We start from the raw sequence: 25,497 nt of genomic DNA on the forward strand, positions 1-25,497 counted from the left end.
CTTTGGTCTTAGATAAGTAAAGGATTTGTTATTTCTTTTAAAGTTGCATGTGATCTGTGTCCACAAATGGTTTGCATTTACGTCATATGTTGACGACCCTTACCCATGTAAAATGATTTAAAAGGAGGTACAGAATATTCAATAAAGTGGACATGTTTGAAAGATAATAGGTGTCTGTTTTCTCTTAGATATTGTCCCCGGATGCATCTGCTTGTCAAATGACAGAGTGTGTACGGCCATAATTGGGCCTTATCAGTGGGGGCTCCTCCGGGAGGGACGTTGATATCACCGGTATTTTGTGAGTATTTCTGAATTTTGAATTCTGTTCTTTAATACTCACGGGTATTAGGTGCCCTGTTCCCACCCTTTATTTGTTAAATATAGATTTTTGGGAAGTCTATAGCGGAGTTTATAACAATAAAAAAAAACTCCTATTGTTCTTTTGGGAAGAACAATATTACTTATAGAGCCGCCTGCGCACTCTGTCGTTTGTGGGGTTAACACTTTTTGTATGTGCTTTCTCTCTTCTATCGTTTTCTTTTCTATTGCTTAGAGATAAGATTTTATAGAGTATAAGACTATATTGTATATTACTGTTCTGTATCTCGCTTATAAGGTAAGATAAGCGGGATTCCTGCATTGCTATATTGTTTTTGTAATGGGTCAGAACGGTAGTAAGGTTCCCCCCCCCCTAAGAAAGCTGAGACTTGTAAGGCTTATGTTGCCCGTGTATGTGACACTGGATATTATCTTATTGATCCTTGGATAGATAATATGGCTAGTTGGACTGAAGGACTTCATAGTTCGAGTCCCTACTTATTCAGACTTTCCTTTCTAACCTCCGTTCTCCCTTGCAAATTCTGGTCAAACAAATGATTTCAGAATGGCCCACTAGTTCTCGTACTGAATTTCAAAATAAATTAATGGAAAAAGAGGCAGCAGGTTGTTTTGAGATCTCTAAACCTCGGGAAATCCTGCATCAGGGCCAGCTATCCACCTGGGGACCGTGCCTGACTACTTCTCGTGGAAGAAGGGGTCGCGGGTTCCGCAGGGGGAGGGCTCCAGTCTCCGGTCGAGGTGGTAATAATCCATCCAGAAGTACTGGATGTTTTAATTGTGGGGAACTTAGTCACTGGCTTAATCAATGCCCTCATCCCAGACCCCCCGCATTACCAGTTCAGCCCGTCCCACCGGTGGTGCCTACCCCTCCCTCTACTGTGAGACCATCTGCCACTTCTCCTCGTTTTCTATCTCTTGGCACAGCCCCCCTACTCCCCAATGAAGGGGCCCGGAGGTTTACACCCCAGCATTCACTTTGGTCTCTGCCTTTGCTAAGGATTCTCCTATGATATCTCTTATTGTACAAGGGAGTCCAGTGCCTTTTCTTGTAGATTCGGGTGCCACTTGTAGCACCATCAGTGAGGATTACTATCGGGGCCCACGCATGAATGCTGAACCTTCTATGGGAATTAATGGGGTTTTGACTAAATCCTATCGTACCACACCCCTGTCTGTAGCTCATCCTGATACAGGCTTTACTCTTTTTCAGCACTCCTTTCTTATTATTCCCCATTGCCCTGTCAGCCTTCTTGGTCGAGATCTTTTTTTTCCTCTCCTCATTGAGCTCACTACAGATGATACAGGAGGTTTGCATGTCTTTTCCTCCGTTATTCCCATTCGCCCTCCGTCCACCCTTTACCTTTCTACTTGCACTGACACACTTTTGCCCCTTCCCCCAGACTCTCCGGTCTGGGCTTCTACTGACACTGATGTAGGCTCTATTTCATGTACCCCCTATCGTGCTTCTCTGAAATCACTCATTCCTGTTTTCATTAAGCAGTACCCGATCTCCCAAGAGAAGGAGAAAGTCATGATTTCACTAATTGCTTCATTTCTTTCCTCTGGTATTTTTAAAACCACCATCTCTTCCTACAATACGCCCATCAATCCTGTTGTCAAAGCTGATGGCACCCCCCGTTTTGTTCAAGACCTTAGGGCTGTTAATGCTTTGGTGATTCCCATTGCACCCATTGTCCCGGATGTCCCTTCTCTACTCTCCTCCATTCCACCTGCAGCTCATATTTTTTCAGTCATTGATTTGAAGAATGCTTTTTTTTCTGTTCCTGTTGACGAGGACACCCAGCCCCTTTTTGCATTCACTTTTAAGCAACAGCAGTATACCTGGTGTAGAATGCCCCAGGGCTATGTTGATTCCCCTGTGGTTTTCTCCATTGTCCTGCGGGCTACTTTACAGCCATGGACTGCCCCCCATGGTTCTATCCTCATTCAATATGTGGATGACCTTCTTTTGTGTTCCATAACTCAGGAGACCTGTCAGGCTGATAGTTTGCACCTTTTACAATGGTTGTCTGTGTGTGGTCACAAGGTGTCACGAAAGAAACTACAATGGTGTAAATCCGAAGTGGAATACCTGGGTTTTGTCCTGTCTCATGGTCAGAGGAAAATTAGCACTTCTCGCATTGCTGCTGTTCTGGGTTTGCCTCGCCCAGCTACTCAAAAAGACATGCTTACTTTTCTTGGTATGATTGGTTACTGCCGCCAATGGATCCCTCATTGTTCCTTCTATGACCAGATTTTGAGACAGACCCTAGGTACTGAAATGACTGATCTTATCAGATGGACTAAAGAAATGTTGGACGCTTTTGGACATTTGAAATGTGCTTTGGTTTCTAGCCCCGGCTTGGGTCTTCCTGATTATGACCAAATGTTTCATCTCTTTGCTCGTGACAATTGTAAGACTATGGCGGGCGTCCTGGCTCAGGATCATGGCGGTAAGTTACGCCCTGTTGCCTTTTTATCTAAAGTTACCCCTGTTCAAGTTCAAGGCATGCCCGTCTGTTTAAGGGCCCTAGCTGCATGTGCTATTGTTGTAGAGATGGCTACTCCTCTAACCCTTAGTCACCCCACTACCCTTCATACTTCTCACGATGTCCAAGCCCTCCTTCGCAATATTCATACCCAGCATATGTCAGCTCAGCGCCTTAGTGGTTACGAGGTCATCCTCCTTTCTAATCCCAATCTCACCATCAGATATTCTGCCCCGACATACGGCCCCGCTCTACTTTTAAATGGTCTTTTGGGTCTTAAGGGTGAACAGGATGCGCTTCCTCCTGATCATTCCTGTGTCTCTCTGATATATCAAGACACTTCCCCTCGCCCTGATTTGTCCTCTACCCCTCTCCCCGATGCTTCCTCCATTTTTGTTGATGGTTCTTGCTCACGTCCTAGTGACAACACCTTCCACACAGGATATGCTGTGGTTGAACTCCCTGATATCATCCATGAGGCCTTTTCCCTCCCCTATCCTTCGGCACAGGCTGCTGAACTCATTGCTCTTACTCGCGCCTGTCACCTTTTCTCTGGTAAACGTGTTAATATTTATACCGACTCTAAATATGCCTTTGGTGTTGTACACGACCATGGTGTTATCTGGCAGCGTCGCGGCTTTGTGGCCGCTGATGGTAAGCCTATTTCTCATTCTTCCCTTGTTTCGGATCTTCTCTCTGCTTTACTCCTGCCTGCTGCAGTTGCTATTCTTCATTGTCGTGCACACACTGGCCTTCAGACTGAAGTTGCCAGAGGTAATGCTCTGGCTGACCGCATTGCTAAACAAGCTGCTTTGGACCCCCCTCCTTCCTCTGTTCTCCTTCCTCTTCTTTCTCCTCTTGCTTTTCCCCCTTCTTCTCTTTTTTCCCAGCTTCAATCCTTTGTTACCCCCTCTGAACTTGATGCCTGGCAAATAGCCGGTGCCCAAAGCCGCCCTTCGGACGGACTTTGGTGCAAAGAGGGGAAACCCTGTATACCAGCCGCTAGTTCCCCCTTATTCATTGCTCAATATCATGGCATTAGTCATCGTAGTGCTCGCTCGACACTCCAGCTCCTTGCCAGTGATTTTTTCATTCTTGATCTTCGCTCCCTGATACAGACATATATAGCTCGATGTCTATCTTGTCTCCGTGCTAATCCCAACATACCCCATAAAGCACCACACCAGCATCTTACTTACCCCACTTCTCCTTTTTCACACTTACAGATTGATTTTACTCATATTCCTCATGCCACTGGGACCCGCCAGGATTATGCTCTTGTTATTGTTGACATGTTTTCCCGATGGCCTGAAGTCTTTCCCACTACAAATGAAACTGCTCAGACTGTGGTGAACATTTTACTTTGTGAAATCATCCCTAGGTGGGGATGTCCCACACACATCAATTCAGATAATGGTCCTGCTTTCACTGCCAGAGTATGCAAAGCTTTAGCTACCGCACTCCGTATTGAGTGGAAATTTCATCTTCCATATCACCCACAGAGTTCTGGTATTGTCGAACGCATGAATAGGACTATTAAAGACAAAATCAGGAAAGCCACAGCTGGCACGTTTGTGAATTGGAAAAAATTCCTCCCTATTGTTTTAGCTGAAATCAGGATGCAGCCTCACTGCACCACTGGCTACTCTCCCTTTGAGATTCTCATGGGACGACCTTTCCCCGCCCCATGGGTAGACAGACCCTCCATAGTTGAGAGTAGTGATCTTCCTTTGATACAAGAAGAATATGTTCGGAAGCTCATTGAAACATTAGGGCATGTTGAAAGAAACGTGTCTTGCACTTCTCCTTTCTCTCCACAGACTCCTACCCATTCCTTCCAGCCTGGTGATGAAGTCATCATCCAGAAGCTTTTCAAGGATCGGAAGCAGATGGATTTCCCCTTTGGCCCTCCCACTACTGTGATCGCTGTGACCAGGACCGCTGTACTCACTGAGGAGTCTCCTGTTTGGATCCACGCAAGTCGCTTGAAGAGGGTTAACCTAAAACCCGAGAAGCAAGCCGTCTCTGCGCAGATTTCACCCCCTTCAGAGGAACAACATGATGATCTCATCACAGCATTCCACCAACTTTATCTTTCTCCTCCTGGCAGCGCTGCTGCTAGTTTTCTTTCCTGTATGGATCATTTCTAACTGTGTCTACAGGGATGATGTGTCCTGGGTTCACGACACTTTCTGCCCATACCCATCTGTAAATGACACTCCAACAATGTACTCATCTGCAAACAGCACCCCCGGCACCTCTTTGCGACTAAGACGTCAAGCTGGACTACTCCCTCGCAAAGGCTGTCCTTCAATTGGAATTCAGAAAGATAGACAGTATACTACCTTTTGGTATAATTCCAGTAGTGTGCATGTTGCCACCTTCTCCTTTGAGTATTGTGACATTATGGACTGCTCATCAATTGATATCCCAAGGCTATGCCATTGGTCCTCAGAGATTCCTAAAACTAAAGATATATATATATGTGTTACTGACTCGCGTTGGGGGGATAAGTGTGCATCCTGGGGAGCGGTAGGGTGGAATACTGGCACTGACTGGGCTTATAGACCAGAAAGTGCTCTAAAAAAAGTGGATCAAAATGGTAAATATCTGCTTACTCGTATGACCCTTCGTAAGATTGGAAACTGTTATAGGAGAAGGGCTCCTGAACAAATTATTAAGCTTTCTCTTACTATTGACAACCCTAGACCTACTGATGAAGGTATGTACGTTATGGGCATATGGTTTAAGGGTGGGTCTAGCTATCCGACCCATCAGTTTTTCTTACGGGATCTAACTACCTCCACTCATCCTCTCCCGCCATTTTGTGGGGGCCCCAAAAATACTAACCCACTGGCCCCTACATTCAATAAACTTACTGACATGATGGCTATTGCCAATCCCACTTTTGAAGATACTATGGCTGTTGAGGTAGGGTTTTCAGAACGTAACCTTTGGTTAGAATGGATGGAATTCACTGCTGATCAACATAATAAGAGTAATTGTTACATATGTGCTCAAGCTAGACCCCATCTAGGAACCGTACCTCTGGACCTCCCTCCTGGTATCCAACCATGCTTTTTTGGGTTATTTACCAATATCTCCTCTAAGTTTACCGATCCCCTTTGTGCGCTGTGGCGTTCTAAATACCCTTTGCTGCCAGGACAGAAAAAGCTTGACATAGCCGTTACTATCTATAAGGGTAATTACACATGTCATGTTTCTAATTTGACACAGGGTAGTTTTGTGGGCAACTTTCCCCGAGGTTATTGTTCTGTCTTGGATTATAGGTATGCCCCATTGTTACAGCATCAGATTTTTACCCTAGGTGATATTTACTGGCTCTGTGGAGACTTTAGGCTTTCTTGTTAAGCTACCCAGCCAGTGGATAGGCCAGTGTGCTTTAGCTAAGGTTATTATGCCTCTGCATATCCTTTCTGAAGGGCACCCTTCCTATTCACTTTCTTCCTCTCCTCTGTCTCGACATAGACGTGATCTCCTTGGTAGTTTTGATCCACATGTATATATAGATGCTATAGGGGTCCCAAGAGGGGACCCAGATGAATTCAAGGCCCGAGACCAGGTTAAGGCTGGGTTTGAATCCCTTATTCCCCTTATTACTATCAATAAGAATGTTGATTGGATTAATTACATTTATTATAATCAGCAACGCTTTGTGAATTACTCTAGAGATGCCTTGCAAGGTATTGCTGATCAGTTAGGCCCCACTTCTCAGATGGCTTTTCAAAATCGTATGGCCCTAGATATGATTTTAGCTGAGAAGGGGGGTGTTTGTAAAATTCTTCCCAGTACTTTATTGTGTTGTACATTTATTCCTGATAATACAGGTCCTACAGGAAAAGTTACTATGGCCATTCAGAAATTAGCAGACCTCTCTGCTGAGCTCAAACGTAACTCTGGTTTATCTCATCCTTGGGACCAGTATTTTAGTTGGATGCAGGGCTGGGTAAAAGACCTTCTTATTGTTATAATCTCTATTATTATCTGCATTCTTGTCTCTTATGTAATTTTTCGACTGCTCATGCGCTGTGTTATTCGTATTACAGCTCCTAAAACCCCTCCTCGAGAGACATATTTGGAATATCTCTCCCTCCAAGCTCATGCTGTACATTTATGACGTCATTTACATGACGTAAGAGAGGATTGAAGGGACACGTCTTGTAGTTTTCCATAGAATGTGTTTTGAAGCTGTAAGAAAACCAGGCCCTGTTTGTTTTTCCTTCTCTGTAATAATGCAAGGACATCTATGTTTGAAAAGATGTGTGTTCTTATGCTATGTTTAATCCAGATATTGTTTGCCTTCTTTTGCCGAAATATTATAAGGTTATTCTATTATGTAGTTTTCCTTAAGTTGTGTTTGAAGTTGTAAATCCAGATTGTTTGCCTTCTCCTGCTGATATACTACAAGGCCATTGTATATTTGAGAGATGTGTTTTCTTATTCTGTTGTAAAGTGAATCTAATTGTTTTCTTAGCTGTATGTGTAAGAAAATTTAGATAAGATTCTGCTGGCTAAAGCACCTCTAGACTTTGGTCTTAGATAAGTAAAGGATTTGTTATTTCTTTTAAAGTTGCATGTGATCTGTGTCCACATATGGTTTGCATTTACGTCATATGTTGACGACCCTTACCCATGTAAAATGATTTAAAAGGAGGTACAGAATATTCAATAAAGTGGACATGTTTGAGAGATAATAGGTGTCTGTTTTCTCTTAGATATTGTCCCCGGATGCATCTGCTTGTCAAATGACAGAGTGTGTACGGCCATAATCGGGCCTTATCACTCCCGACGCTCATAGGAACATTATGAATGTCGGGAGTAACGCGGGCCATTCAGCGTGGCTCCTTGCGCAAGAAAGCTGCTAGCGCAGTTTAATAGAAGAGGCCCAAAGTCTTAAATTTTTTCTCACTTACCCCCTTTTACAAAACTGTAGTGCATTTTTTAGCACTAGCTGCAGCGGTATCAGCTCCAATGCTCATAGAATTCAAATGTACATCCCTATCCCCCAACAACCCTGGCAGGAAGGATGCCCATTCCCTTCCACCGCTGGGGTCCCCCTCCGCCCCCTGACAATATGACAAGATTTCCTCCCCGACACTCTTGGCAGGAGAGATGCCTACTTCCTCCCCTCCAGGGTCTCCCACCCCCATCCCTTACCTTTACGATGAAGCCCGGCTGGAGGGATGCCTACTCCCTCCAGTCGGCAGGCCCGCCTCTTCAAAATGGGGGGCCTTCCCCTTCCCGGTACATCCTGGGATGCACCAGGGAGGGATCTAAGGCACTGATTGGCCCAAGCACATAAGGCCTCTCCCATAGGAGGAGTCTAAGGTGGGACAGGGGATCAGGCACTGACCGGAAAGAAAGGCTACGACAGCTCAGACGAAGGTTAGCGAATCACCCGGTGATGGTAGAGAATCGCCCAGAGTGTTCCTTTAAATATTAATGAGCCCATTGTACTACCGTACTATTCTAATATTAATGACCTTGTTATATTATATTTGCATGATAGAGACAGAGACTGCTAAGAAGTTTGGAAAAGACCACAGTGAGCTGGTCTGATAATCGGCCAGTAAAATACTGGCACGCTAAACCAGCTGGAACCAGTTTAGTGACCACTGTTTAGGGCATAGTAAGTTTTGTGAATACGGACCCTAGTTACATAGATTAATACTATAGGGTGTGTATAGTACAAGATCAGTTTCAACCATTCTTATAAGCTATAATTACCTCTTCCTCATCCTCTTCATCTTCAACATCTAGGATCCCAGAATCCTGTTCAGACATGGGACTCATGCCATTGATTTCTGGGCTCACACCTTCTTTCTTGGCTTTTTTCCCAATGATCATTTTAGGATTCTGAGATACAATGCTATCCAGGTTCCTCTGTAGCTGAGCCTAAAACAAACAAACAAAAATCCAATATCAGATTCTAGTTTAAAAGCTATACCATTTTCCATCATTTTTTAAGAAACTCATTTACCTTATTTATTGTTGCCTCTTTTTGCCTCTTTTTTTCAGAGATATTTGAAATTAAGCAACAATGTGCCCACTGATCTAGGTTACTAGACCTGTGGTCTTCAGTAATCTAAGTTGGGGTTGTATTGGGGCCAAAAGGGCTGAAGAGCTTTCAAATATCTTGCCATGCATGTGCCAATGATATCCAACCTCATCATCTATCTCTCTTTCTTTCAACGTTCCCCTCCCTCCATCAGGTCTGCATCTTTCTTTCTTCTTCTCCCCACCCACCAGGTCCAACATTTATCCCTCTTCATCCACGTCACCAGACCCAACATTTCTATCTTCCTCCTTGTGCTGCTTCTGCCTTTGTAGGCAGGCAAAGGGTTGGGGAAATGCTTAAAGGAAATGGGTTAGAGAAGTGCCCATGGCATTGACAGGACCTGCCCCAGTCTTCAAAAGCCGCCATTGGCTCACAGTCCTTGCACTGATCATCATCATATCTATACCCAAACACTGAATTAGGAAAGCATCAGATTTTACTATTGTGTAGATCAGGGGTGTCCAACCTTTTGGCTTCCCTGGGCCGCATTGGCCGAAAAAAATGTTTCTGGGGGCCGCACAAATGCGCAAACGCTGCAGCAAGACAGAGGAGGGAGCCGGCAAGACAGTAAACACCCAGGGTCAGCAGAGGAAAACACTGCATCCCCTGGTGTAGATGATATGCTGGTTATTTGCCAAATGTCCCACAATAGGAAGGGTGACTTAACTTGAATGTTAAACTGCTTATTCAAGCCACGTCTTAAACATGAATGTATCTATGACAGAAGTTCTTTGGAATAGCAAACATTTGACAAAACAGGATGAGTGTATTAGTATTTATGTTTATTGGAAGCTTCTATAACGCTTCTAATGACTGGGGAGTCAATTCAGAGCAGTTTGCATGAGCTTCAGTAAAGGTGTTACAATACATGAGTTAAATATATGTATATCTTACCTATTTATATCATCTTAAGTTGTCTCTACTGTGAGGCACCCCTGCTGGCCCAGCAAGAAACCCCTTGCCTACCTGAACTGGTTCTCCTCCTCCACCTTCAAGGATCACATGGCAAGGTGATTAAAAAGGACTATATACTTAGGTACGAGCAGAAAATCTTTTACCCATCATCTCAACCTCGCTGCCTCTTTATGACACTGATATACTACCCTTGTGTGTGACTTCTCTGCTCTCTAGACTAGCTCACTACCAAGTTTCTTCCTGATTTCCCTCTCTCTTTCTACTTCTATGACTCCCACACTCCCCCTCCCACTGATATTAACCTTCCCCAATCTCTTCCAAAGCCACTGTTCCCCTTAACACTACACCACTCACTCTTTAAACCCACTGACTCCTCCTCCCTCTTTTCTACTACCCTCCTCTCCGCTCTAAAGATCCAACACTTTCTCCCACTCATTCCAGCACTAATCACCTCTACTGCCGGCGTTAGGTTCTAAGCATTGGCCCATCAGAGCTTAGTTCCACAGACAATGTCTTTATATTTCAAAGATATAATATTCCTCAATACAGTATAGCCAATATTTCAGTATATCACTTGGCTAATGAGGAGGCTAATTCAACAACCTGTGACTTAATGACTTCTTTCTTCCATTGTTAACTCTCCATCTTTCCTTATATCACTTTGTAATCCTCCATCTTTCCAATGTAATATTTCATACAATGTAAATCCCAGTAAACGCACTATGCCTCTTATTGTAAAACGCTTAGAACTTCGCGGCTTTAGTGGTCTATAAATAAAGTATTATTAAAATGAAACGTGATGAAAATGTATATTCCTGTCATCAAAATAAGAAATCCAGTGTAGAAAAAAAAATCTTTATCCCAAGCTCTATCATACAGTGTATTTATCCTACTTTGTAATACAAAAAAGCTTAATAAAATAAAGAATAAAGAAAGGAAAAAGAAAAATGATTGGGCAATCAGTTTCACCCTAAACAATGGGCTTTTTTGGGAAGAATTAGAAAAGATCCTCAAAGAAGACTGTTCTATTTATAGGCTACTAGCATAGCAGATCAAATAATTGGTTAAGTGTTCATGCCTATATTTTAGGCATGAGTACTTAAACCAACCATGAGCTTGTGCAAATGTGCGCCACACTCATGCTCTACTCATACTCTGCCTACATACATGTCCTAAGCAGCACTGAATTTTGGCACATACTTACAAAATAGTGCATTGACAGAAAATGGTCATTTATGCATTTACGAGTCTTCTTACATATGTAGATGGCTAGATACCATCATTTATGTGTGTTCATGTCACCTAAATCTAGGTGATTCTTTATAGAACTACTCATGTGTCGATTTACACACTTTGAGTAATGTTTGCATAACTTTTTCACCTTCTTTTCCTCCTCCAAATATGTAAGGTTCCTACCTCCCAATCATCCCACACAAGGTAGCAGAAGCCAGAATGAGCACTCAAGCCCTGCTCTCATATATACCAGCAGACACTACCATTATGAGGTCAACAGGTTAGCCTGCTACTGACATTTGGTCTTAATATACTACAACCCTGTTAAATTCAAGATGTATCAAATGGGACGAAGCTTTAAACAAAGATGTGATGAAAGTACTCAATACATACCTTTAGGCAACCACACTTACAGAGCTACATTGCTCTGGAAAGTGATGGGAGGTAGAATAAATGCTGAATGAGACCGACTGAGAAGTTCAAGAGGTCAAAGCAACATTTTCTTCTTCAGTGCATACAATCTGGTGGTAATCACTGAGAATGGGGGTGGGGTTGCCCCATAAACAGGAGCAGATAACACATACCATATGTTTGAACTTGAAGAGATGCTTCAATATTCAATTCCTTTAGGGTGCCATTTGAAGTCCCATCAGTGGAACATATGCAGATAGATAAACAGCAAATAAAAGCTTATTTGATTCAGCCCCAAGAAATTTAACAACAAATATTTAAAAAGTAGCCAGAAACTATTTTCTCTAGCTGAAACCAAAGCAATAAATTTGTCAACAATCTTAGTTACTGTGTATGTTTTTTCTTTTGCTTCTAGCTACTAATATGAGGAATTTCATGCTACCGCTATGTGATTTCAAAGCTTCACATAGAGGGAGTCATCCGCACCTTAATTTGAAATATAAAAATATTTTTAAATGGTATACTGGGTTAGACCAAAGTTCTATCAAGTCACTATCCTGTTTCACAGAATGGCCAATCCAAGTTGCTTGAAAGCAGATCCATTTCTTGCTTTTCACTCTCAGCAGTGAGAGGTTGCATCTCTCAAGAATAATTAGCTAATTATTAATTGACCTATACTCAAGAAGTTATTCCAAGGATTTTAAAACTCAGCTGTACTACTGGCATTCACCACATCCTTCAGCATCAAATTCCACAGCTCAACTACGCATTGACCGAAAATAAAAAAACATATTTTCCTTAATTTATTTTAAATATACTACCAGCTAGTTTTATGGAATGTTCCCCTAGTGCTGCTTTTAAATGAATGGGTAAATAACTATCTCCTCTTTGCTTGTTCTATACCCCTCATTACTTTACAGACTTCTATTATATCCTTTCTCAGTTTTCTCTCCAAGCTGAAAAGCCCTCACCTATCAACCCTTTCTTTACAAATGGAACATTTTATAGCCTTTGGTACCCTTCTCTCTACTTTTTTCTAGGATAGAACAATCAAGCCTCAAGGTCTCATATGGTCCAAAATATGCACAAGGTCTTATTTTCAGGGGGATGTCTTATTTTTCCATGAAGAAGAATACAGTACACATTTATTGCTGAAAAAAAGACATTTATTACCTGTATATGGTACAGGTCATCACAAACCAGAAAAGCTGTATCACAAACCAGAAAAACATTTACTGTATAACAGTTTACAGTATGATACATTTACACATTTAATCAATGACAATCAAGTCATCATCTTCTGGAACATCATCATAATAACTCACACCCTGAGGTTCCAGGTCAATTACTTGGGACTCCATTTCTTTCACAATCAGTGGACCAAATCTCTCATGTTTAGCAATAGCAGTGTCCTCAAATGAGTACTTCTTATCAAGGTAGCCTGCTCGTAATGCATGTTCAATGCAACTGTCAGTGATTTTATCCCATGAATTCTTCACCCAAGTCACAACCTCTTGCAGTTTAGGTTTCACAAAGTTTCCACGCTGATTTCTTTCCATTCTATTTTCAATGTAGTCATTAATTTCCATGCGCAGATTGTCCTTGAATGGCTTGTTGATTGCAATATCAAGGGTCTGGAGATAGGCCGTCATTCCCGCAGGAATCATTATTTGATCTATTTTTCTTTCATGAAGAAATGACTTCATATCTTTAGCACGGTGAGTGCTAGCTGCATCCCAGACTAGCAGACCTCTTTGACCTCCTCGCATAACAAGTGGCAGCATTAAATCTACCCACTTTCTTATAACAGCTTGTGTGGCCCAGGCTTTTTCAGTTTCAAGGACAAAAATTCCTGAAACACGTTCAATCTTTTCCTTCTTGCCCTTAGAAATTATTAGAGGTAGGACTTTAGTGCCATCCAGACGAATTGCCAAAATACAGGTCACACGTGCACTTTCATAAGCAGTGGAGGGAATGTACACTGAGGAGGTACCCCGCTGTTCAATTGTTGTTTGAGATGATTGGCCCATAAACACTGCAGTTTCATCCATAGCAATCATGTTGGAAAGCTTGTATTTAGAGAAGTCAATCTCATTCGATAAAGGACTTGAATGCAAGTGCTCGCTTAATCACTTGAGCATCTTCCAGCCTAAACAATGTCGTGGATTTTCTTAAAGACAATTCACTACTCTGAAGGAAATTATCCAGCCAGTGTTGTGATGCTTTGAAATTTTCAGAGGCTATGTTAAACTGTGGCGCCATTGCAAGGGCGAATTCTTGAATATGAGCCCTATTCACAACCAAAGCCTTTGTTCTCCTGTCAACAACCCATTCACAGATCAGATCTTCCAGCTCAGAAAATATTGGTTTCCGACCTGATCCACACTTGCGTTTGTTAGAATTTCTCTTTTCCACTTGTTCAACTAGTTTACCATACTCTGCTCGCCACTTGCGGAGCAATCGTATATTCAACATTTTTTCTTTGCAGAAAGCAGCAAGATTTTGGCCCCAAGAATCTTCCACGATTCTCCTCTTGTACTCCACAGAGTAGCTTTTTCTTTTTGTGGCCATGCCTAAGGGTAAAAGAATAAAAAATGGTACTAGGGTATCCAGGGTGGGGGGGGGGGGTGATCTTTTAAAATGATACAGAGGGCATCAGAGGGGGGAATCAAAATGGCACAAGAGAATCAGGGGGATGGGCGGTTACCATCTTAACAGTATGGAGAGAAAAACGTTAGCTTGCCATGTAAAAGGTAAATAAAAATTGGCATGCAAATCCTTTAAACCAGATTTTTGATTTTACAGTTAACAATCTGGTTTAAAGGATTTGCATGCCAATTTTTATTTACCTTTTACATGGCAAGCTAACGTTTTTGGAAATGTGTCTGTAACACGGTAAATGTACACTTGTAAAGTTTGAACTTGAAATCAGCTTTCAAATCTGTTAGAAAACAGCATCCTCCACATACCGTACAGATCAGATACAGATTTGCAGTTTGCTTTTAAAACACTAGATGGCAGCATCACTATGTACGGTATCACTACAAGTACCGTATTTTCACGTAGATAACGCGCACCCGTGTAAAACGCGCACACGGGTATAGCGCGCGAAAAACACAAATTTATGTACAGAAATTTTTATATACCGCGCACACCCGTATACCGCGCATGCTGCCCGACTCTCCCGTCACCGTCCGACTCTCCTTTCGCCTGCCCCGACTCGCCTCTCCCCCTTGAAGTCCTGTCCCCACCCTGAAAGCCTGATGCCCCCCCGACGTCCGATTCACCCCCCCCGCAGGACCGCTCGCACCCCCACCCCGAAGGACCGCTCGCACGCACTCCCACCCGCACCCGCACCCCCACCCTGAAGGACCGCTCGCACCCCCACAGCTTCCCGACCCCCCCCCATCATGTACAAACTTATACCGGTGTCCTGCTGCTACCTCTTGGCGGTCCCGACTCCCCGACACGATCGGGGCAAGAGGGAGCTCAAGCCCACTTGCCCCCCCGACTCCCTGACACAATCGGGGCAAGAGGGAGCTCAAGCCCTCTTGCCCCAGCCAACCGCGGCACCCCCGACACGATCGGGGCAAGAGGGAGCTCAAGCGCTCTTGCCCCAACCAACCGCGGCACCCCCGACATGATCGGGGCAAGAGGGAGCTCAAGCCCTCTTGCGACTCCCCGACATGATCGGGGCAAAAGGGAGCCCAAGCCCTCTTGCCCCGCCGACTCCCCAACTCCCCGACAATATCGGGCCAGGAGGGAGCCCAAGTCCTCCTGGCCCTGGCGACCCCTCCCCCCCCCGCTAGTTGTTCGGGCCAGGAGGGAGCCCAAGTCCTCCTGGCCCTGGCGACCCCTCCCCCCCCCGCTAGTTGTTCAGGCCAGGAGGGAGCCCAAACCCTCCTGGCCATGGTGACCCCCTACCCCCACCCCGCACTACATTACGGGCAGGAGGGATCCCAGGCCCTCCTGCCCTCAACGCAAACCCCCCTCCCCCCAATGACCGCCCCCCCCAAGAACCTCCGACCGCCCCCCCCGCCGACCCGCGACCCCCCTGGCCGACCCCCACGACACCCCCACCCCCCTTCCCCGTACCTTTCTGTAGTTGGCCGGACAGACGGGAGCCAAACCCGCCTGTCCGGCAGGCAGCCAACGACGGAATGAGGCCGGATTGGCCCATCCGTCCCAAAGCTCGCCTACTGGTGAGGCCTAAGGCGCCTGGGCCAATCAGAATAGGCCCGGGAGCCTTAGGTCCCTCCTGGGGGTGGGGCCTTGGGCACATGGTCGGGTTGGGCCCATGTGCCTCAGGCCCCGCCCCCAGGCGGGACCTAAGGCTCCCGGGCCTATTCTGAATGGCCCAGGCGCCTTAGGCCCCACCAGTAGGCGGAGCTTTGGGACGGATGGGCCAATCCGGCCTCATTCCGTCGTTGGCTGCCTGTCGGACAGGCGGGTTTGGTTCCCGTCTGTCCGGCCAACTACAGAAAGGTACGGGGAAGGGGGGTGGGGGTGTCGTGGGGGTCGGCCATGGGGGTCGCGGGTCGGCTGGGGGGGCGGTCGGAGGTTCTTGGGGGGGGCGGTCGTTGGAGGGAGGGGGGTTTGCGTCGAGGGCAGGAGGGCCTGGGATCCCTCCTGCCCGTAATGTAGTACGGGATGGGGGTAGGGGGTCGCCGTGGCCAAGAGGGTTTGGGCTCCCTCCTGGCCCGAACAACTAGCGGGGGGGGAGGGGTCGCCAGGGCCAGGAGGACTTGGGCTCCCTCCTGGCCCGATATTGTCGGGGAGTTGGGGAGTCGGCGGGGCAAGAGGGCTTGGGCTCCCTTTTGCCCCGATAGTGTCGGGGAGTCGGGGGGGCAAGAGGGCTTGGGCTCCCTCTTGTCCCGATCGTGTCGGGGGTGCCGCGGTTGGCTGGGGCAAGAGGGCTTGAGCTCCCTCTTGCCCCGATCGTGTCGGGACCGCCAAGAGGAAGCAGCAGGACACCGGTAGGAGCTTCTACATGATGGGGGTGGTCGGGAGGCTGTGGGGGTGCTTGCCAAATAGTGCCTTATTTTCGGGGGGGGGGCCTTATATTTCCCAGGTGGGGAAAAAAAGGGGGGTGTCTTACTAAAGGAGGAGGTCCTATAATGGGGGAAACACGGTATGGACTTTTCCTCCAGGAAATTGTTCAAACCTTTCTTAAAACCAGCTAAGCTATCCGCTCTAATCACTACTTCTAGCAATGCATTCCAGAGCTTAACTATTCTCTGAGTGAAAATTATTTCTTCCTATTGGTTTCAAAAGTATTTCCCTGTAACTTCATCGAGTGTCCCTTAGTCTTTGTAATTTTTGACAGAGTGAAAAATCGATCCACTTATATCCGTTCTACTCCACTCAGGATTTTGTAGACTTCACTTTATCTCCTCTCAGTCTCTTTTCCAAGCTGAAGAGCCCTATTCAGTCTTTCCTTATACAAGAGGAGTTCCATCCCTTTTATCATCTTGGTTGCTCTTCTTTGAACCTTTTCTAGTGCCATTATATCTTTCTTGAGATAAAGATCCCAGAATTGAATGCAATATTCCATGCTCTATTACTTTCTAAATACAGTAATCCCTAACCACCTATTTTTTATTTTTTTCCAATCTAATGATACTGGAAAGAAATTATACGTAAGGTCTGCGAATGCAGACCTAGTGGTGATAGTGGAGGGGAACCTATATGAAAAGAGAATAGAATCAAAACAAACTTAGATAACTGCAGTAATTGGGAAATAAGGCCAATGCAGGGAGTAGACTTCAACTGTCTATGCCTCCTGAAAACAGCAAGAATTGATCAAGATTAATTATGTATATGTAATATAATGCCATATGATATGAATTAATCTTGTTGGGCAGAGTGGTTGGACTGTACAGATCTTTATCTGCTGTCATCTACTATGTTTCAATATACAGGGTGTGTAGCTGGTCACTAAATTATTAACTACACTGAGGTTTTATGGCTTAGATCAGTGGTCTCCAACCTTGTTCATGTAAGGGGTTACAATGTAAATACAAAAAAAAAAATCTAAACATTAACTGCTATTACCGCATCCTCTGGCTTCCAGAGCTTAACTATTATCTGAATGAAAATATATTTCCTCCTACTGGTTTTAAAAGTATTTCCCTGTAAACTTACTGAGTGTCCCCTAGTCTTTGTAATTTCTGATTAAGTAAAAAATAAATTCACTTTTATCCATTCTATACTACTCAGACTACTATCTCTCCTCAGCTGTCTATTTTCCAATCTGAAGAACCCTAATCTCTTTAGTGTTTCCTCATACAAGAGGCATTCTATCCCCTTAATTACCTTGGCTGCTCTTCTGAAGAAGGGATTTTTGAAATTGGGGTTCAATAAGATATCAGAATTGAAAAATTGACCACTATCAAACATTTATGACAAAACAGTATACAGTTATTCTATGAAGACTGTGGTACTCAACATGTAAGAAGTGGTACTCAATATGTAAGAAGGACAAGTGCCTATATTACAATGAGAACTATGAAGCAGGCAGATCTTTATGATCTGAAAATAAAAATGTATTAACCTCAAGGAAGCAAGGTTACTATGCAGACACCAGAGCAATGACATTCTGCATAGCTGGTGTTAAGATGTGGGGTCAATATTTATCTGGCAGTGCTCTAAGATATTCTTTGAAATCTGTGTTTCATAAGTATAGATTCACTTCCTAAAATATTCTGGATGTGAAAATTAATAGGACATTTTACCCAAGTACACAATGAATCTGAGATTGGATACCAGATGCAAAGGATAAATTTTATAACCGAGTGAAAATGTGAATTGTCCTTATATACTTATCCCTGTGTAGATGCAAGCAAAGTTTTAAGATAAAAGGTATGGATTTGATAATGGCACTCAAATTGAGCATAAATAAAACTGACACTAAGCTAATACTGTACAGAGTATGTTCCCTTTATAGAACTGTGCTTAGAATGGATTCCTAATTCTAATTTTAGGGTTTTGGAGTTACGTTGATGTAACCTGATATAAATACTGGCCCCCTAGTTAGGTGACCTGAGGCCATTTTCCATCATTTTGTTTGAAACTTTTTTCTGAATGCTCTTGACAAGATGGGGCTCAATGTTCTGGGTTTCACAATCTAAGAGCAAGCTGCACCTTTATTTTGAAAATTAGAATTAATTTATATGTGCTGATATTTAAACCAACTTGGATTACACAAACATTTTCCAAGTTACTTTGGGACAGGTTTTATTGGGTATTTAATTGTACTTAACAAGCCAAATATAATATGCTTCAGGTGTAAAGCGATGTAATAGTTAGTGGGCGACACGTTCAACATTTCTTACATAGCACTTTTCCAGATACCATGAGTGTGGAGACACTTAATGCCACCTATTGAGATGGATTTAGATTATTATTAATGTTATATGATTAATAAGGAAATGAATTTGGGAGCTCTTCTTACTAGTTAATTACCACCTGGTTATTGCTTATGATTATATATCTTTTCTTAATGGATTAAATATTTGTTTTATTAATTATTTTATTATCATTGAATGAATATTGCAGTTCTTATGAATTTAACTATGCATGATAAAGTATATTTGGGTATAGTCCTGGTAATATTAATAGATAATTCTGCTGGGAGAGATTCCTAATGGTTTTAGGTCTTGGGGTTTGTATTAATTATTAGAACGTCTAAATGAATTATTTATTATTACAGAGTAAAGTAGCTCAGGACAAGATATGATGTATAATGTATACTGTATGTTTAACTGAATACATAGATGAGGTGATAACTTGCTTTTAATAATTTAATGTATGGTAAACTTTTATGGGGTTTAAATTTGACTTTATTAATGTTAATTGATACATGGAGGGTTAATTTGGGGATGAATTTAGGGTGCTTGGAGGAAGACAGTAATTACCGGTCTATTTGTTTGCATACAAGCTTTCATGTTATATGCTGGGATGGGTTAAGGGAGGGAGTGGGGGGGAATCTTAGAGTAGGGTCCTGGATGTGTGTGAAAATACTATTTTTAAACTGGAATAAATGGAAATTAGGGTTCCATTCTTTAATATGTATTATCAAATAGAAAGGCTTTAAAATTATATTCTTTGAACGTCAATGGGCTTAATCATCCCATCAAGAGGAAAAATATTCTTAATTTTCTGAAAAAGCAACAAGCAGATATTTATTTAATTTAAGAGACCCATCTATCAGCAATCGAGGCGGCCAAATTAGAAGGGGGTTGGATAAAACATTGTTTTTTTGCACCAGCAAACAGGAATAAAAGCAGGTGTGGCAATCCTGATTAATAAGAAGATCTCTGCTAAATTTGATAATTTTGGGGCTCTATGTTAATATGACTTCAGGAAAAGATACCCTAATTCTTACAAATATTTACGTACCTAATACTAATCAGGTGGATTTCTTTTAAAAAAAACTCCAACAAATAATTCTGTCACTGGCTACGACTAATTTAATTGTAGCTGGAGACTTTAATGCTGTCATTGAACCAATAATGTATGAACAACCGAGTAGACAATTAAAATCATTAGGTCTGGATAATCTTATACATACATGTGGATTAAAGGATATATGGCGGATTTTTCATTTTAATGCTCGAGAATTTACATTTTGTTCTCAAGTTCATCAATCATTTTCAAGAATTTATTATTTCTTGTTTCAGATCATTTAATTCAGCAGGTTACAAAAGCCAACATGGATCCAATCATTTTGTCGGATCATGCTGGAATTTGATTAGAATATCAGTTTACTGAAGAAGATTCTAATAGACCTGTTTGCGGACTCAAACTTTCTTGAGGAAATTCAAATAAAAATGAATGAGTATTTTCAATTTAATACCTCGGAGGAGATCTCTTTGGAAAATATATGGGATGCTTTCAAGGCAACTGTAAGAGGGCAGATTATATCATATGCAGCGCATGTTAGGAAAATACTTAGGGCTCCTTTTACAAAGCCATGGTAGTAGCTTCAGCGCATGCGACTTTTCATCATGCGCTAACCCCCACACTAGCCTAAAAACTACCGCCTGCTCAAGAGGAACCGGTAGTGGCTAGCGCAGCCGGCGGTTTAGTGCGCGGTATTACACGCGTTAAACTGCTATCGCGCCTTTGTAAAAGGAGCCCTTAGAGTTCTCCAATTTGTCACAAATTATTTTGCTTTAGAATCGCAATTGGTTTTGAAATGGGAACAAGATACTTTGAATGCGCTTGTTGAAGGCTAAATATAAATATAATGAGATTTGCTCACAATTGGCTAGGAAAGATTTGTTTTGTCAGCAAGCAGTGTATTATGGAAACTCGAATAAAGCGGGAAGAGTATTGGCTAATTACCTTAAAGCACAAAAAAGAAGGGTAAAGATAAAAAAGGTAAAACTTATACCCACATTGCAGATGTTTTAAATCAATTTCTGGATTATTATAAAACTTTATATTCTTCTGAGCTATATTCAAATAAAGAAAATGAAGGAAGAGAATTTTTAAATTTAATTAATGAGCCAAAAATTCCAGAGCATAAAAAAGAAAAACTTGAGGCACTTATATCATTTAAAGAGTTCCAGTCAGCATTGAAGTCTCTCAGAGCTGGGTCCGCTCTGGGTAGTGATGGATTCACAGTGGAGTTTTTCAAATCTTTTCAAACTATACTGTTACCTCATCTTTTTACATTATATCAATTACAACTGACGAAAGGTCAGTTATCAGGTATTATGGCAGAAGCTTTACCAATTATTTTACCAAAGCCAAACAGAGATCCCATGTTGGTTTCAAACTACAGGCCTATTTCTTTAATTAATGTGGATGGAAAAATTCTGGCTAAACTATTGGCTCTAAGGTAGGCTAAGGCTCTCCCTTATATAACTGGAATGCACCAAACAGGTTTTGTAGCTCAAAGACATTCTGCAAATAACACCAGTTTGGCACTTCATATGCTTAATTTAGCAAAAACAATGGATGATCCAGTTTTCTCTGTTTCCTTAGATGCAGAGAAGGCCTTTGATCGTGTAGAATGGACTTTTATGTACCAAACAATGGATTGGTTTGGGATAGGTTCCAGATTTATTCAAATGATTCAAACCTTGTATAGTTCCCCCTCAACTAGATTATATATTAATAATACATTCTCAGAACGTTTAATTTTAAAGAGAGGAGTTAGACAAGGATGTCCCTTATCTCCTTTGCTTTTTTATATTGTTTGGGAACCCTTGTTGTTGGCCATTCAGCAGGCAAAGGAGATACAGAGTATTCCATATGCAGGTCAAGATTATAAAGTTTCAGCTTATGCAGATGATATACTGCTTCATTTGAAAAATCCTGAATCAACCATCCCTCATTTACTGGAATTGATTGATTGTTTTGGAAAATTTTCCCAATACAATATAAATTGGAGTAAATCAGAGGTTCTTCCATTGAATGTACATTGTGTAAAAGGTTTATTTGATCCATTCCCATTCCTTTAGAACACAGGTGTCGAAGTCGGTCCTCGAGGGCCGCAATCCAGTCGGGTTTTCAGAATTTCCCCAATGAATATGCATTGAAAGCAGTGAATGCATATAGATCTCATGCATATTCATTGGGGAAATCTTGAAAACCCGACTGGATTGCGGCCCTCGAGGATCGACTTTGACACCCCTGCTTTAGAAGGAAGAGGGAATAAAATATTTGGGTATAATGATTCATAAATAATTGGAGGACACAATGACAGTAAATGAAAAATCCTTATTGTTGAAAGTAAAAGAAATGTGTCAGCATTGGAATCCATTACATCTTTCTTGGTGGGGGAGAGTCCAAAACATCAAAATGATGATTTTGCCTGTAATTTGTTACCAAATGAGTATGTTACCAGATTATTTTCACTCGTACCAATTTCCAAATCGTTTATAAATATATTGAAGAGCATGGGTCCAAGCACCAAATCCTGCGGCACTCCACTCGTGACGCTTTTCCAGTCCAAGTATTGTCCATTTACCCCCACTCTCTGTTTCTTATCCACCAGCCAGTTTTTAATCCACGTGAGTATTTCACCCTCAATTCCATGGCTCACAATTTTTCGAAGTAGTCGTTCAAGCGGAACCTTGTCGAACACCTTCTGAAAATCTAGATTTACGATGTCGACCGGGTCACCCTTGTCTATCTGTCTGTTTACTCCCTCGAAGAAGTGCAAGTTCATCAAGCAAGATCTTCCTTTGCTGAAGCAGTGCTGGCTGGTCCTCATCAGATGGTGTCCGTCAAGGTGATCAGTGATGCGGTCCTTTATCAGCGCCTCTACCATCTTTCCCAGTACCAAGGTCAAACTCACCAGTTTGTAGTTTTCCGGATCTCCCCTCGAACTTTTTGAAGATCGATGTAACATTCGCCACTTTCCAGTCTTCCAGAATCCTTCACGATTTGATCGACAGATTGGCTATTAGTTGAAGCAGTTCAGCTATAGCCCCTTTCAGTTCCCTGATTACCCTCAGATGGAGTCCATCCGGTCCTGGGGATTTATCATTTTTAAGCTTATCAATCTGCCTGCATCTTCTAGACTGACCATCAGCCCTGTCAGTTTCCTGTCTTTGTTTATTGTATATAGTCTATCGGCTTACGGTATGTTGTGTATATCCACTTCAGTAAATACAGATGCAAAAAATGTGTTCAGTTTGTCGGCGATGGCTTTGTCCTCCTTTAGCACTCCCTTTATTCCATGGTCATCCACCGCTTCCTTCGTGGGTCGTTTCCCCTTAAATTCCACATATAATTAATATTTCATTTTCTTCAGGACCCATCAGAAGTGGCTATCAGAAAAACAATTCATGATGACAAATCATGGCCATCTATCACCTCGTCATCAGTCCACATACTGTCTTCTTTAATGTGATTCATCAAAATTACTACAGTGAACTTCCTACTTTCAATTTTTTTTTAAGAGAGCAAGGGCTCTCTTGCACAGTTGATAAGATAAGTTTGCTTTATTCTTTATAACGGATGAGTGTTTTTTAAAAAATTTGAAAGTATTTTTTGTAAGTTCACTACAGTAATTTTGATGACTCATATTAAAGAAATTAGCATGACCAAATATCTCATACCAGCACTGCTCAATAATAACCACGCTTGCTGCTACTTCTTAATGAGTTGCATTTGTTACTATTGGGATCCTCAGATGGCTACGTGAATAGCATAATTCGCTTGAGGTCTCACTCTTCATCAATCCTCATTAATAATAGCATTTTTACTTGACATTTATTTCACTTAATTTAATATGTTATTAATATTTTAACTTAGCTTTTACTGCAGCGAGTAGACCACTCCCAATGCATTTCGAGTCCTTCTTCAGGGTTGGGGTGAATTTAGAATACTTGCGCTATGCCAAACGGAACTTTTCAATTATGCACTTCACAAGCTACCACCATTCTGTTTAAGACTGTTTAAGAAGAGTGGTAAGCCTGAGATATTTGGTAGTGCTAATTTTCTATATTAGTATCTAAGTTAAGCCATTGAAGAAGAAGGCATCATATTAAAGAAGACAGCATGTGGACCAATGATGAGGTGATAGTTGGCCATGGTTTGTCAACATGAACTGTTTTGTTGACAATGGCCACTTCTGATGGGTCCCAAAGAAAATTAAAGATTATTATATGTGGGATTTATGGTAAGTTGAGCTCATTCTGTGATATCCTCCAGTCTTGTTCTGTGATTTAACACCGAAGAAAAGCCCTTTATGTACCAAACCTTAAGTATCTCCACACCATGAGGTTTAAAGAGAGAACTGCTAATTATTACATTGCTATCTCAAAATTTGAAACTTTTTTTTAATTTTTATTTAAAGCCACATTAAAAACTCATTCTGTGATAAGTGAAAAGTAAAAGAGGTCAAACATAAAAGTACTGAGGGACTGTGTGCCAATAATACATTCTCAAGTTATATATTCCATCTGAAGGCTATCATCTGATCAAAGAGTGAAAACATTACACAAGGTGCAACCTAAGTGAACTAATGGAACTACTGTTTTCACTTTTCTCCATAAGCTGGTCCTTCGGGACCCATTAGGAAGATAAAGGGTCTCTGCCTGTCTGTTCCTCTGTTGCAGCAAATCCTCACAGAGTGGAATTTCATTCAATGCAGAACTGACACTGCTCACTACAAAATTCACAGGAATCAGGTCTTAGGAATTCAGCTTTTCCATAACTGAACTTGAATATAACCTCCACCAAATTCCTTCTCTTCCCAGAAGAGTTTTATATTACTTTTAGTGATATTATGGCAAATTGCACTGAAAAAAACTCTGGTCAAAAAGCACCACTTATTGGGAATTCACTGAAATTATTTACCACTGAAGACAGCCCTGCTTCTATTACATGTCTGTTTCTCTAAAGAAGAGAACCTGATAGGGGGGACTGTATACATCAAGAAGCCCCTATTATAAGAACATGCTGTTTATATTAACCATAATACAAAAACATTCAGATTTTTTTTTTTTTTAAAGGAATTTCTGGGTTGGCCTGAGAGCTCTCTAGCAGTGTTGCATACCACATTAACAAAATCTGTATTACTGTTAACAGTTCCATAGCTCAGTACCTACCCCATGGACTGGTTTGAGCTGGAGAGGCAGCATTTACTGCTCCACGGGGAGATGTAGATATAAAGAGATTATGTTGTCACCTTGATAATACCTTTTCCAGTATGTAGGTGAGCCATTCTAGTCACGTGGGTTATCTCCCAATGGCCACGTGTCTTATGCAGAAGGAATCCACTCCGGATTTTTTTTCTGCGACTTTCCTGGTCTTTACTGGGAGCTCTAGCACCACCTGTAGTTAATACCCAAGCATAAAGAGCTCCAAAGAGAGTATGTGAAGTAGGGACTTCCATGGGAACATGCCCAAAATCAACTGTTCAACAAAGGAACATGAGAACATCAACTCCAAAACAGCTAACAAAGGCATCAAAGCAGAAATCAAATACACTGAGACTTTACCCAGGATCCACATAAGGTCATATAAGGCATCAGCAACATAATCCCCTCCAGCCACAAGCAGTTGAGG

The 25,497-nt window shown here is 42.2% G+C and overlaps 1 protein-coding gene across 9 annotated transcripts in view; it reads right to left on the minus strand.

Annotated features, from left to right (window-relative positions):
- EXOC6B (exocyst complex component 6B) overlaps nucleotides 1-25,497 on the minus strand; it is a 920,925-nt gene that overhangs the window by 538,917 nt on the left and 356,511 nt on the right. For all 9 annotated transcript variants that reach the window (XR_004540231.1, XM_033953524.1, XM_033953543.1 and 6 more), the window contains one exon: nucleotides 8,577-8,744. Coding sequence is in view for 8 of the 9 variants with exons in the window: in XM_033953524.1 (XP_033809415.1) it covers nucleotides 8,577-8,744 (168 nt within the window). In the remaining variant the exon portion in view is untranslated. The remainder of the gene's footprint in view (nucleotides 1-8,576; nucleotides 8,745-25,497) is intronic.

Source organism: Geotrypetes seraphini, chromosome 1 (assembly GCF_902459505.1).
Source record: "Geotrypetes seraphini chromosome 1, aGeoSer1.1, whole genome shotgun sequence".
In the NCBI taxonomy this organism is placed as follows: Eukaryota; Metazoa; Chordata; class Amphibia; order Gymnophiona; family Dermophiidae; genus Geotrypetes; species Geotrypetes seraphini.